General features: G+C 40.4%; 1 protein-coding gene across 2 annotated transcripts in view; it reads right to left on the reverse strand.

The window, feature by feature from the left end:
* Window positions 1-13,002, reverse strand: part of aff1 (AF4/FMR2 family, member 1) — a 19,400-nt gene extending 6,398 nt beyond the window's left edge. The window contains exons 1-13 of one of the 2 annotated variants that reach the window (XM_086301035.1): window positions 12,648-13,002; window positions 8,127-8,247; window positions 6,440-7,288; window positions 4,522-4,563; window positions 4,297-4,383; window positions 3,609-3,642; window positions 2,422-2,479; window positions 1,859-2,000; window positions 883-1,782; window positions 704-792; window positions 403-616; window positions 187-281; window positions 39-102 (exon numbers count right to left, since the gene is read on the reverse strand). In XM_086301035.1, coding sequence (XP_086157161.1) covers window positions 39-102; window positions 187-281; window positions 403-616; window positions 704-792; window positions 883-1,782; window positions 1,859-2,000; window positions 2,422-2,479; window positions 3,609-3,642; window positions 4,297-4,383; window positions 4,522-4,563; window positions 6,440-7,288; window positions 8,127-8,247; window positions 12,648-12,664 — 2,712 coding nt within the window. In that variant the 5' untranslated portion in view covers window positions 12,665-13,002. Of the gene's footprint in view, window positions 1-38; window positions 103-186; window positions 282-402; window positions 617-703; window positions 793-882; window positions 1,783-1,858; window positions 2,001-2,421; window positions 2,480-3,608; window positions 3,643-4,296; window positions 4,384-4,521; window positions 4,564-6,439; window positions 7,289-8,126; window positions 8,248-12,375; window positions 12,574-12,647 lie in introns of those variants that run through there. The other variant, XM_086301036.1, reaches the window with a different exon arrangement.
* Between the last annotated feature and the right edge of the window lie 46 nt (window positions 13,003-13,048).

The following is a 13,048-nucleotide window of genomic DNA, read 5'->3' on the forward strand; positions in this document are numbered from 1 at the left end:
GGATAAAACTTTATAAAATCAAGTTAAAGAAAACCTACCTCTGCATCTGCTTTATGCTTTAGTCTTTTGGCCTCTTTTATGTAATGTTTCACTGGATGTTGTCTGTGAGATAATGTACTAGTGTGAGAGGAGCACCAAAAATGCATAAGCAGGATATTAGCTGACATTACAAGCAATGAATCTTACTTCTCTTCAAATTTGAGCAAGGATCTGTTAGCCACAGCTTCGCTGAGGGGCTGTGATGATGATGTTACAGCAAAGCTGACCTTTGGGGACTTATTCTAGGATTGCAGGGCACATCTTGGTTAAAATTTGAATTCTGCTTATTAAGAGCCAAGTTTTCTGATTAAATTAGAAATCACTTAATCAAATTACTGGTTAAAGGAAAAGAAGGATAATTACCGTTTCAGACTTTGGGTGCTCTGTGGATTTTCCATTGCTCTTCTTGTGTTTATGAGACACCTTTTTCTTTTCTGTTTTCTTACTCGATTCTTGTGTTTTCACCTGGCTCTTGTGAAGCTTTGACTTTTTAGCAGCATCTTCAGATGGTTCAGGGTGCTGACAATCTTTCTTGGCCTTCTTCCGCTGCTGGGCCTCTGCTAGACTGCTTGAACACCTACAGGTGACAAGATCATTGAGGACGGTTCAAGGTACAGTGTAAGATGGTTAAATGATAAAGATCTGACCAATTTAGGGGACCTACTTCAGTTTCACAGAAACTTTTGTCAATGAAGCGTTCTTGTTTTCCAGCTTCTGTTTCTTCCTGGGAAGACCTTTGTTGTCTACCTCAGCCTAGAGAAGAGGACAAACCAGGCAATAAAATAAAAACTTTCCGTGCACATGTATGTTTACTAGAAGAGCACCAGACCTCGTGCTTCTCACATTTTGTGGTTTACTCTTCCTGCTGGTTTTAGTGTGGCTGTGTGTTGCAGAAGTACCACCGCCTACTTTATCTGGATCCGTGACCGGTGCAGATTGTTTTGCAGTGCTGGGAATTCCTTGGTGAATGCCAGAGGTCTGGGGCACTCTTGAGAGCAGACTTAGCTCTATCTTCACCATTAGGGATCTGGGAGTCCTCTCGAGGTCCAGAGAAGCCTTGGCAATACGCCCAGGCTTCTTTAAGTGCTTGTGGGTCGTTTTGTGAGGCATCTTGGTGCCCGTCTGGGAGATGGTCTCTGTGTTGGATTTGCTACAACTGATGCTGACTGGTGGGGCAGGCTGAACAGGGCTTTGGGCGGGGCAGGAGTTAGGAAAATGCTGTGAACTGAGTTTAGTCCTTTTAATGTCTCTTTTACCATTACTGCCTTCCTTACTTTTTTTGCAGTGTCCTACTTTCGTCTTTACCTTGGGTCTATCTGTGAAACACGGGTATTTTGTTTGAGCTGTTACCGCTTCCTCACATTTCACAGGGGTTGCTGCATCAGTGCGGTCTGGACAACCTCCTTTCACCGATTTTGAGAATTTCTTTGAGCTGTTCACATTAGCAGAGAGAGATTTTTGGCGACTTTGCAGACAACAGTTGTCCTGAGAGCTTTCACTGCTTTGCTGAGAAACTGCGGTGCTGTCTGTGTGGTGAGAAGAAAGCTGAGGCTGAGACTCCCCAGTAGAGTCAACCACTTGAACGCTGGAGTGTTTGAAGTCTTGAGTGAACTGTTGTTCTTTATGAGATGTGTTCTCAGGAACAAGTACCGCGCTTTGACTTTCACTGCCAGAATTTGGTTGGCTGGACCTGATCCAGTTTCCCAACTGCCAGTCCTCATGGCTCACTGCTGGGGCGTCAGCCTGCAAACACAAGTTGATTTCAGAAAAGGACGAACATAAAGATTCTGTACATGTACATATAAAAGTGAACGGTTACCACAGTTTTAATTGAGGTGCCAGCTGGGGGCTGAGGTGGCTCCACAGTAGAGTTTTCACTCTCCGAATCTGATCCCGAGCTACTCTCCGATTCACTGGAGCTCATAGACTCTACCCCGCTGGAATGTGCCCCTTCAAATGAACTTCATCAAAAACACACAAACACCGGATCAATATTCAGTTTTTCGCTAGTTAATACATTCGGCAAATATGTACCAGAAAAATAATTGATGAGATAAACAATTCGATAAGTGCACCATTTTAAAATAAATTTAAAGCCACAAAGACTGAATTAAATCATTAGTTGTTTAAATTAATCTGCTACTTTTTTGATAATAAACCACTTCAGCAATTAACAATTTTTGTTTGCTGCTTTTTCCCCTTTGTAGTAGTAGTAATAATAATATTTAAATTAAATAGGACTACTTAAATATGGAGTGATGCAAGTGAAGTCTGTTTAGAAAAATAATTCAATAAATAGGAGAAAACCAGTGATTTCCTGTTGAGTTTAGCATGGTTCTTTGGCTGGCAATTTACATTTCAGCTAACTGCCACGGCACTTACGATGAGGACATCTGTTGGCTGGGATGAGATGACTCAGGAGGTGAGGAGTCATGGTTTCCTGGAAAAAGTAAACAAGAATTAGTACAACAAAATAAACAACAGAAGTTTAAAGTGGTTTTAAGCCTTTGCACTGAAATCTACTGGCAGAGTTTGGATTTTAAAGGTTATGTCTCATATCATGGAATTCATGCACTATATGGATCGTTGGGATGTGTGTACTTTTAACTTGTGTTGGTAAAACACGGCACCCCCCCCCCCCCCCCCCATATTTGATGGCAGGTACTTCAACAGCTGGGAGTCACTGGGAGTTACTGAGTAACTGCACATCCGCCTTTGCCAGTAGGACCTGAAAGTTGGTGACATTTAACCAATATGTCTAGCTAAAGGAAGACTTAATACACTGCCTCCACTCACTTTCCCTATAGAACATTTTTCCATCTTTGAGAGAGCACCAGAGTTGTACTTAATTCATTTCATGTAAAAAAGTTGATGGAAAAATCCACTGATATCCAGAAATGTTACATAAATGATACTGATCATGCCCTGTTGTCCTGGGATTCCTACCATTTAAGCATTTATACACTGACATCTACAAACTACTCAAAGCAGGGTGTACATGCGCATGGCACTCTCCAGGCAGGAGCCTACTCCTGCATTACCATATGCCAGACTACACTGTAAAACAGCTCAGAAACCGCTTTAGGAACATTACAAAGGGTGCAAGGCAATGATGCAGTCATCAAGCTCTCCAGATCCCACTCTAACTGAGCAACCTCAAACCACCGGACCCCAAGGGACTTGATGCCAATGTTCAAGTGCCAGACACAATAGTAGACCCTCACAGGTCCTCCATCCATGCCTTGATAGGTCAGAGCTGTTGCTTAAATGAAAGGCATCATAGTGAAAACAATACTAAGTGGAAACTAAGAAGTAAAACACCATTCACTACTTCTCTCATTTAGATAAGATGAAATAAAACTGTGGGTGGTTTCTCAGATCTGTGGCCACAGAACAGAGCCTGTTTAATAGATCACATGACAGACTCGCCTGCTACCACCATCAACCACAAACATAACAGACTAGCACCTGCTTTGCATTCACTGCCGATTTTTCAAGATAGTTAGAAATGCTGTATTCTATACTAAGGTTGCTTGATCTATGACTGAATACTTCTTCGCTTCACTCACTCTGTCCTGGACATGAAGAGGCATGCTTTGCTTCCTGTAAAGACAGATAAAGAAACATGCTAGTGTTAATCAAGGTCATACTTGTACTTGATCTATATCTGCACATTTATGCCCACGTTTAGGCTCAACTGATAAACGCTTTAGCAACAAGACCTATGTTACAGCTTTTAAAGCTTTCTTGTGCTGATTTTAGCGGTCATGAAAAGATTAGTCTGAGAAACACAAAAGCAAAGCTAATTTAATCACAGATGTAATCTAACTTGACTTGTGTAACTGAGAAGTTGACCTATGGCTGACACTAGTGAAAGACAAAAATATCCATCCTTGGGGAAGCATAAAAGTGATGTGTAAATTATCTCCTAATGTCTAAGGCCACTGCACAGCTGCATGGACTTATTGCCAGCGTGTGACTCAGTCACACCACAGTACTTGATGTGAATTTGTCAAAATTTGAGGGAGCTTTTGCACGACTATAGTTTAAAAGAAAATAACTTGGCCAATCTGGACTTCATTGAAGACTATAAGATACAAAATACTTTATAGCACCTTAGAAGAATTAAGATTTATTCTGTCTCCTACAGTGACTGACCTCTGCTCAATAATTTCAAGTTTGACAGAAGGAAATAATGAAGCTACCAAGACCCCTGCACTTATATAGACACGTGAAACATAAAATCAGATTTTTTACCTTGGCTAGGAAAGGGGACTTGGGGGGCTCATCTGTGCTTGGTGTGCATATAGTTTTTAGGAGAGGTGGCCAAGCATGAGCCATTTCCTATAGAGAGAAAAAACAAAGGGATATTTATTGTAGTGTAGTGCATGCTGCATACACTCTCACTGGAGTCCCAACACATTTGTTAATTTCATCCTTTGCCTTTGAATTGAAAATAAGAACGCAAGCAGGTATTTTTACCCTTAAGATGTCCTCCACACATTGAGCTTCATCTGTCTTTGTCTACGGAGAAAAACAAAACGTATTCATTTCTGAAAGTACCCAAAGATCTTTAAACAAAATAAAGATCAGCAAATCTGTCTTCAACATCTCACATCATTAACTCCAAAATTTATAGCCAAGAGACAGCGATAATGCAATAGCTGTCCCTCATCAGCACTGAAAATTGTATAGTTTTCAAAAGTAATAGTAATTAATATTGTTATAAGATAATAAGAAAAAAAAGAATTTCATCTCTGTGCTAGATACAGAAAGACTTCTGCATAAGAGGGTGGAAAATCGTATTTTGTATGTATGACATTTGACTAAACAGTAGGTTGAGGTGTGTGTTTCTGATTAAACATTTAAAATAAGCAACAACTGTCAATACTCTATATCAGGCTACATTAGATAAATACTACAAACACATAAGTCCACATGGTACATTTCTGTTTGTTTTCAGGAGTCTCTCCCAGTTTTTCCTTCTGAATGGATAGTGTTTGAGATAAGGTCAGACTGAATGGGCCCCAGAGCAGTTATGCAAGTTGGTGACAAAGCTCATTTATTGTTCTGCTGAGCCTAGGGGTGAATTTATCACAGGTCACAAAACACAGACTGCTTGCAACATCATACTGTCCACCTGAGAAAGACATGAGCACGTGCTCAAAAGACATTATGTAATATTTACACAGTAAACTTTCAAGACGCATCGTTTTCAGGAGTTTCCATACTCTTGTGATAAATAATGTAGAACTCATCCGATTGTAAAATGAAACAGTGATTACATTGTGTTTCTAACAACAGAACAGTTCATAAGACATCTATAGCCGTATACAGATGAGGCGTTAGTAAGAAATCCAAGTGAGTCACTGCGAAGTTATCTTGCACTGGATTTGTCCCAGCAGCAAATACAGCAGCTTATTCACACAGATTTGCTGCTGCAGGAGGGTAAGGGGGAGGTGCGGAGCAGTGCAGGTGCAAGGGTTGGGTGTATGTTTGTGCGTGTGATAGAGAACAGATGAATAGAGTTCAGCTGGAGTTCTGCCAAATTCTCAAAAAACAAAAAAACGAACAAGATGTTTTCAACGTAGTGAACAATCAAGTAGAATCACCGCAAATTGTGGAGACATTAAAGATAATTTGCCAGTAATACAACTGTATTTGTAATAATGCACATTATTAACAAAACCAAATTCCCTCCAGCTCTGGACTGTTGTGGGCTTAATATCACAAGCTTGACAGAATGAATAGCTTTAAGTGGCAGTAGCTAACCTTGAAATGGTAAGACTTTTTTTTTTTCTTTCATCTTTTACTACCATTTCTGACTTTTCTTTTAAATTAATACTTTGACATTTGTTTTCTGGCAACATTACCACTTGATGATGAATGAATGAACTAGAAATCTTAGCTTGGCATTGAGAGTGAAAAACAAATAACCTTGTTCTTTCTATCGCTAACTGGTAGGTTTCATCTTGTTTGCTTTACACAGGTACAAGTGATAAGGCAAAAAAAAAAAGCAGCTTAACTTTTACTGGCTGTGTGGCATCTATGCCAAGTTAACCTTCTCCTGGCTCGATACACTCAAACCTATTTATTATTTATAATGCATCCCGAAAAGTGCATTTATCATAGCACCATCATCAACTTGTTTAGGCATTGTTGTTCTGGAAGTGTTGTTAACCCTTAACCCCAACAAAGTTTTGACAGTTGGGCTAGCAACATGGTAGCCCACTGCTAGCAGTTAGTAACAAGAGTATAGGAGGCAAAATTGGATAAAGTGCTATAAATGCATTCCATTTGTGTTTTTTCAAATAAAGTACTTTGTCATTGTTATTTTACTCAAAAAAACCCTGCACATTTCACAGTTGCTAAGCTGTAATATCTAAGACAATTAACTCACCTCCAAAAATTGTGGCGCTTTCTTTGTTTTACCCAGGTCAGACTTGCCTATCAACTCTGGCAGTGGTGCATATGGTTCTGGTGAAGGCTTTAGCTCAGGTGACTCTGTGACCAACTGGTCCTGCCCATCCATGGGCCGCACGTATGCTGTTGGCTTCTGGGTCATGACCACACTGGGCTGCTTAGATGACAACAGGAGAGGAAACGTCTGGGAGGGTAGTGCGTTAGTTTTGTTAGCTTCAGGCAGTGATACATCCTTAGGGGATTGTTTAATTTTCAATATGGAAACATCTACATTGCTGGAAGACTCAGAGGCATGGTCTGTGGACCCTTGATATTCATCAACAGTGTCCTTAGTGTCCGTGTCCATGTGATTATGGTCACTGGAATGTAGGAAGGGTAGTGGCTTAACATCGTCAGACTGATCAGACATTTCGTGGTAAAGACTGGCACGGTCCCTGAGGTCTGAGAAGACTTCGTTCTTCTTTTGTTGTTGTTGATGATGTGCTGAGTGGTTAAGCTGACTGCCCTGACTGTGGTTTAAAGGTGGCTTTGAGAAAGTGGATGAATGTCCATGGTGAGTCGGGGAAGTGGTAGTAACTCCTCTCATGGGGTGCAAGGAGTTACTAGAAGGCTCCTTCTGGCTTTGTGTGGACATGGAAAGGACCTGGTTCTGAATTGGAGGTTTGGTTGATTTATCTGTGTTTAACTGACCCTGATCCGACTGTGAGAGGTTTGCATAAGCGGGAGTGGGTATCATCTCAATGGAAAGTGGTGAGGGAGTATCCACATCTTCATAATTGCCCAGCATCCTCTGGATTCGATTGGAAAGTTCATCTCCTTTGTTTGTCTACAAAAAGGATCAACATGTTAATAGAAGGCCTATATTCAGCCTATAAAGCATTTTTCCAAACATAACTGCCCCAAACTCAAAGTCTGTCTGGTTGCGTCTAGTTCACAAACATAATCCATACACAGCTGAGTGTGAAAGAGTGAGGGGTTTTGTGTTCTAGCAAACACAAAACCCCTCAGGCACCAAAGTCCTGGCATATGATATCCTCTAAAATGGACTAAGAAAAGCTGCATAGGTGCTCACACCCAAATACATACAAACCAATAAAGGGAAATTAACAAATAGATATTCAAAAAAAAAAAAGTCTTCAGCCACACAGGAGAGGGAGTATTTTGAATGAAAATAAATAAATAAAAAGCTGACCACAAGGCCTTGGCTTTTATCAGGCTACATACAGTCCTTCTCTTTTCACATTCGGAAAAAAAAAACAACAACCAAAAAAACAAAACAAAACTTTATTCTTATTCAATAGTTTTCTAAAAGTTGCTACAATTAGCCATCAATTAAAAATAAGGCAATGGAAAAAACTCTTTTAAATCCTCTTTATAGTGAGTTAGCATGATCAGTAATGTTCACTTTCCAGGAGACCACAGAGTGGTAAAGACTGGGATGCAAAGACTAAAGAAGGAATATCTGGCAGGACTCTTTAAATGCGTATCAAATACTCCAGATATTGTATTCACGATGTAAAAACTGCCTAAACCTGTTCTGCACATACTGTCACAATGTCACTCTGTTGCAGTCATTAACATAAAAAAAAAAAAGAAAAAAGAAAAAAAAGAAAACGTTGCTATACATAACCACAAGAATTAAAACTTGCAGGTGCATGCTTTACCTTGTATGGCTCCCCAAAAAGGGGTACATTCTCAGGCTTAGGTTCTTGGGTTTGGCTGGCTTCTTGGACCCTCTGTTGCCATGCTCGGAGGCGAAGGAGGTGCCTCTCTCCATCGTGTGCACTGCAGAGGATTACAAAGAAAGACAGATGTTAACTGAACTGCTTTTACAAGTATACTAGCTTAACAAAATAGCCAGACACAGAGATTGACAATAAAATGGAAAGCTTACCATCAAACTATGGAGACATGGTTAACTAAATGGTTTAAGACTGTAATGCAGCCCTTATTTGTTTTCTGACATTATTGCTGAAACTGGGTTTGGCTTAAGAGATCCTAAAATTTAGTGACTGCAATTTTAGGGCATCATATCATACTCTTATTTACCCCAGAGGCAGAGCAACAAGGTCTAATGGGAGAAGGTGCCATCCGTCATATCAACAGACATTTGTAATTAGACTCACAGGTGCCCTGAGGATTCACCAAAAACATTCACATCTGTTCTTTCTAGTCCCCAAAGATAACATGCAGCTCTTCAGACATAAAATAGATGATTATAACTAATAGTCTGGATATTCTGTCACTGGCAGAAAGCTTGTTTACAATAATAAATTATACTGTAGAAAAACAGTGTAATGGAAGCATTTCCGAGGAAAATCAATACATGCTACATACTTTGGATATACTCACGCAAACTAAGCATTTAATGTACCTTTTGAAATTTCTGTTTTCTTCCCAAAACAGTGTTATCGTCCTCGCTGAGAGCTGCCCCAGTGGAATGCCTCCATGGCAACAAGTGGAGCAGCAAAAATTTGGGACTAAGCCAAATGCATAAGGCCAAACACCTCTGAAAGCTCAAACCAGTAACAGGCTCTTCCTCAGAAACAGTAAGGGGTAAACAATACAGCTGATTATATTAAAATTACAGGCTAGTCTTTCAAAACAGTCATGAAAGCTTTTGTTCTGAAGATTGTATATGGTGATAACAATGATGCACAAGTGAAACAACCCAAGTATCTTATAGAAAGTAAAAGGCATACAGAAATGTTAAATACCGAATAATCAAAGACAACAGAGCCTGTTTTCCACAGACTTGAATTTAATTTTTATTGATAGCACATCTACAATAAAAATTACCATTAAAAAGATTCTATTAACTGTCTTTTTATACACTTTCTTTTCTGCTAATCCAGCTTAGATTTGAGAATGTAGTTAGAATATTCCATCAGTCAAAAGGTGACAGGTGGGTTACACCTGAGACAGGTCACAGTGCTAACACAGAAGAGATAAATTGGCATATTCCAAGCCTATAGCTGATTTAGAATCACAAGTTCAACTAACATGGTGGGGGAATGCAGACTCCACACAGAAAGACTGCAGCCAGCAAGCAGGTTTGAACCCTAAACCTCCTCGTTATGAGGCGACAGGAGCAAGGACAGCACCACTGTCCACCCTCCACACTGCGGTGTCCAGGTTTATATGTCCAGTGTCTTCAGTCCAAGACAGGGGTTTTGGAGTCTGTCAGACTGTGGGAGTAGACACTCAGGCAGCTGAATGATGCCGAAGGCCACAACAACAAAGACCTAACTAGGGAGCCAGCTGGCAGAAAATAAGAGATGTGAGGGACCAGGGCTGTTTAGCAGTGACTGAACTTGACGTGTCCCTTAGCATACTGACAGCAAGGGGGGTGGAGGGGGTCAAAGAAAATAAATAAATAAATAAATAAAATACAGATAACCCTCTGTGGGATCATGTCAACTATGAGTCTGGCTGACTCCTTTGAATTTGGGAGACAGAAGAATGAGAAAGCTCTAGCATACAAATGCCAGTCACAGAAGACAAAATACCACAAACTAGGTGACTGCAGGACAAAACAGCAAAATAACAACCTTGCATAATTACCCACAAGAAAGCAGTACCGATACTGAAACGGCAAAAGGACGCAAATTCCACCTACAGTACACACACATGCATGCACACGCACACATGCATGCACACGCACACATGCATGCACACGCACACATGCATGCACACGCACACATGCACAGTTCGATGAAAGATCTTGCAGTGTCAGTGGTAACACAAATTCAAATCAATTTGAGACAGCGGTCACAAAATCTGAGGGCTCAAATCAGATAAATATAGAAAGACAACAATCCAACCTAGAAAGCGACTCAGTTTTATCAAGTTATCCTGTCAAATGTTACACATACTTCTAATCTGTCTCAAATTTAAGAGAATGCAGAGCCACCTCTATGGCAAAGATACTCAAGTTTCCAAAGATAGTATGAGGTAAAATTACATCTTGAAACTTTGTTGAAAATGGCTGACAGTCAGTGCCATGACTGACCACACTGCTTTGCCTTTGAAGCACTTTTGCCTAATTCTAGATTTATAGCATTCACAAGGTTCTCAGAAAAAGTCATCTTGACCTCAAGTTTAGATGTCAAGATCACCGAGACTCAAACTTGCCTGAGATTTTTAGTAGATAGACCTATGGTATGAATTTGGAGCTCCTGTATGGTCCTATTGCATTTAGAAACTTAGGGTCCCCGCCCCCTGCCCTCCCATCCAGCAGTGTGTTAACAATACCTTATCAGCCTTTTACAACTGAGGGGTTGGAAAAAAAAAAAGGGTAAATAAATAAAGGGTAAAAAATGATTACTTATTTCTTACTGTATTGTCTAAAAATGTGGGAAGAGGATTACTACTCATGGTTATATATTTCTTAGATTGATTTTATATTCACTTTTTAATTTTGGTGAGACAAATCAAGTAATTGGAAGATGTCACCGACAGGTCTCCCCATTTTAAAATCATTCCTTCGTCAAAGTCATTATAAGTGGTTTGAGATTTGTGAATTTAAAAGCCATTCACATCACTTCTATTGGCACGGGGGTTGCCAACAGAAGTGCCCCCAGCAGAACCAAAGGATTCCTTCACTGCAGAAGTCTAGCTTTTCACTTTTGTCTTTAAGAATGAACCCATGGCTTTTATTTTCTAGATAAATCAATTATTCTACAAAATAGGCAGTACTTGCGACATTAGTGAACAACTTTCTCTTGCCGTTTTGAAATGATTAATGACCTCTATAAAGAGACTTGGGACATATAGAGAACTTGAGCTGCCAAGCAGGGCAGATATATTTCAAAACCCATCAACCTGATACTGAATACTCACTTAACCCAGCTGTCTCAGCCAATTTACAGACTATTCAACAATATTCCTCTTATTTCAGAAATTATTGAAAGGGGAAAAAACCCCAGCTAAATGGTCATCTGCAGAGGAATGGTTTATTTGAAGAGTTGCAGTCAGGATTTACACTTCATCATCTTGTGGCAACAGTGGACTCCTCTCTATGATTGCCCTGCTAGACCTCAGTGCAGCATTCACTGCCATAGACCACAATATTTTACTATACAGATAAGAACATGACACAGGTATTAAAGGTACTGTGCTGCAGTGGTTCGAAGCAAATCTATCAAACAGTTTGTTCATATAAATGAATCATATAAAAGGCGTTCCACAGGGTTCTGTGCTGGGACCAGTGCTTTCATACATTATAAAAGCTTCACTAGGGAAGTATCCTTAGAAGGCATAGCAAACATTTTCATAGACTACTTGCTTGTAGTTCCCAGGATATTTAAAAGTAAAATGGGATGCAAATCCTTCAGCTTTCAGGACCCTCTTCTGTGGAACCAGCTCTGAGTTTGGGAGACAGACTCCCTGTCTCTCAATACTTTTAAGATTAGGTTTAAAACTTAACATTTTGATAAAGTTTATAGTTTGAGCAAATCGGGTGACCCTGGACCCTCCCTTAGATTTGCTGCAATAGGCCTAGGCTGCTGGGGGCTTACCATGATTCACTGAGCATTTCTTCTAGACTCACCCCTTTTCATTCTCTCACTGCATTTTGCACTCCATCAGTTATTATTAAGCTCTTCCTTAATAGTGTGTCTTTTATCTCGTCTCCCTCCCCTCACCCACAACTGGTCGCGGCAGATAGTCACACTCACACACACACACATATACACGGCGTTTTTTTAAGAGCTTTGGACGCCCACATACTTCCGACTCCAGCTGTTTTCCAACTAAATCCAAGTTTTTAAGAAACGACGGCTGAGGTTTGATAATCCGTGAGTTATTAAGCGGTACGTTTTCTCCAAACATGAACGTAAAATGTGCAGTCTGAAAACACAAAACAGCTGCTATAAACACACAAGCCCCGTTAACCCAGCTGCTAAAACTCACACGACCCTGCAGTTTCCAGCTGATTCCACCTCTTCCTCGAAATGCTTACAGAGCTAAAACCCTGCACGGCTTTTAGTTTAACCTGTAAACAAAATAACAATTAACTCTAACATTTCAACAAAGTTTCAAGCTAAACCTGGCCTCAGATAAACCCTTCGGAGCGCTGCCACCGAGCAGGCTGACCTTATCCAACTAATTAACTTACTCCGACGGGTCGGACTGGGAAGCTAGCGTTCAGCTAGTAGCTGCTAGCGTCGGCTGTGTCTGCCTACCTCGGCTGAGATGTCATGGTGCGTCTCACAACAACCAAAGTTGGTTGTCATGCGTCTCTCACAGTCCTCGCCGAGGTCTTCTTCTCACTTGGTCACATTGTTTACCGGTGAAGGTGGGTTGTTAGTTTGAAAACTGTCAGGACGACGTTGTTTAATAGTTGTCTGCTGCCACTACGTGTTTGGGCTTTCCACTCTGTCTGCCTAGTGGATTGTTCTACTCTTCTTAGCCATCCGGGGACCAACCTCAGTTTTATACACTCAAATTTGTTAAAAAAGATTGCTAAAGCTGTCGATTTGCTTTTCTAAGTATATATCGAAAATAAATGTGTCGAAAGAGTCCAATAGGGGCAACATTATTAATCGTTTTTTCTCCTTTAGAGGGGTTTGCGCAAACTTTTCAC

This window comes from Aulonocara sp. 'chitande type north' Nkhata Bay, linkage group LG7 (assembly GCF_057382095.1).
Source record: "Aulonocara sp. 'chitande type north' Nkhata Bay isolate Kocher_YH1m ecotype deep benthic linkage group LG7, A_spYH_male_GT1.1, whole genome shotgun sequence".
In the NCBI taxonomy this organism is placed as follows: Eukaryota; Metazoa; Chordata; class Actinopteri; order Cichliformes; family Cichlidae; genus Aulonocara; species Aulonocara sp. 'chitande type north' Nkhata Bay.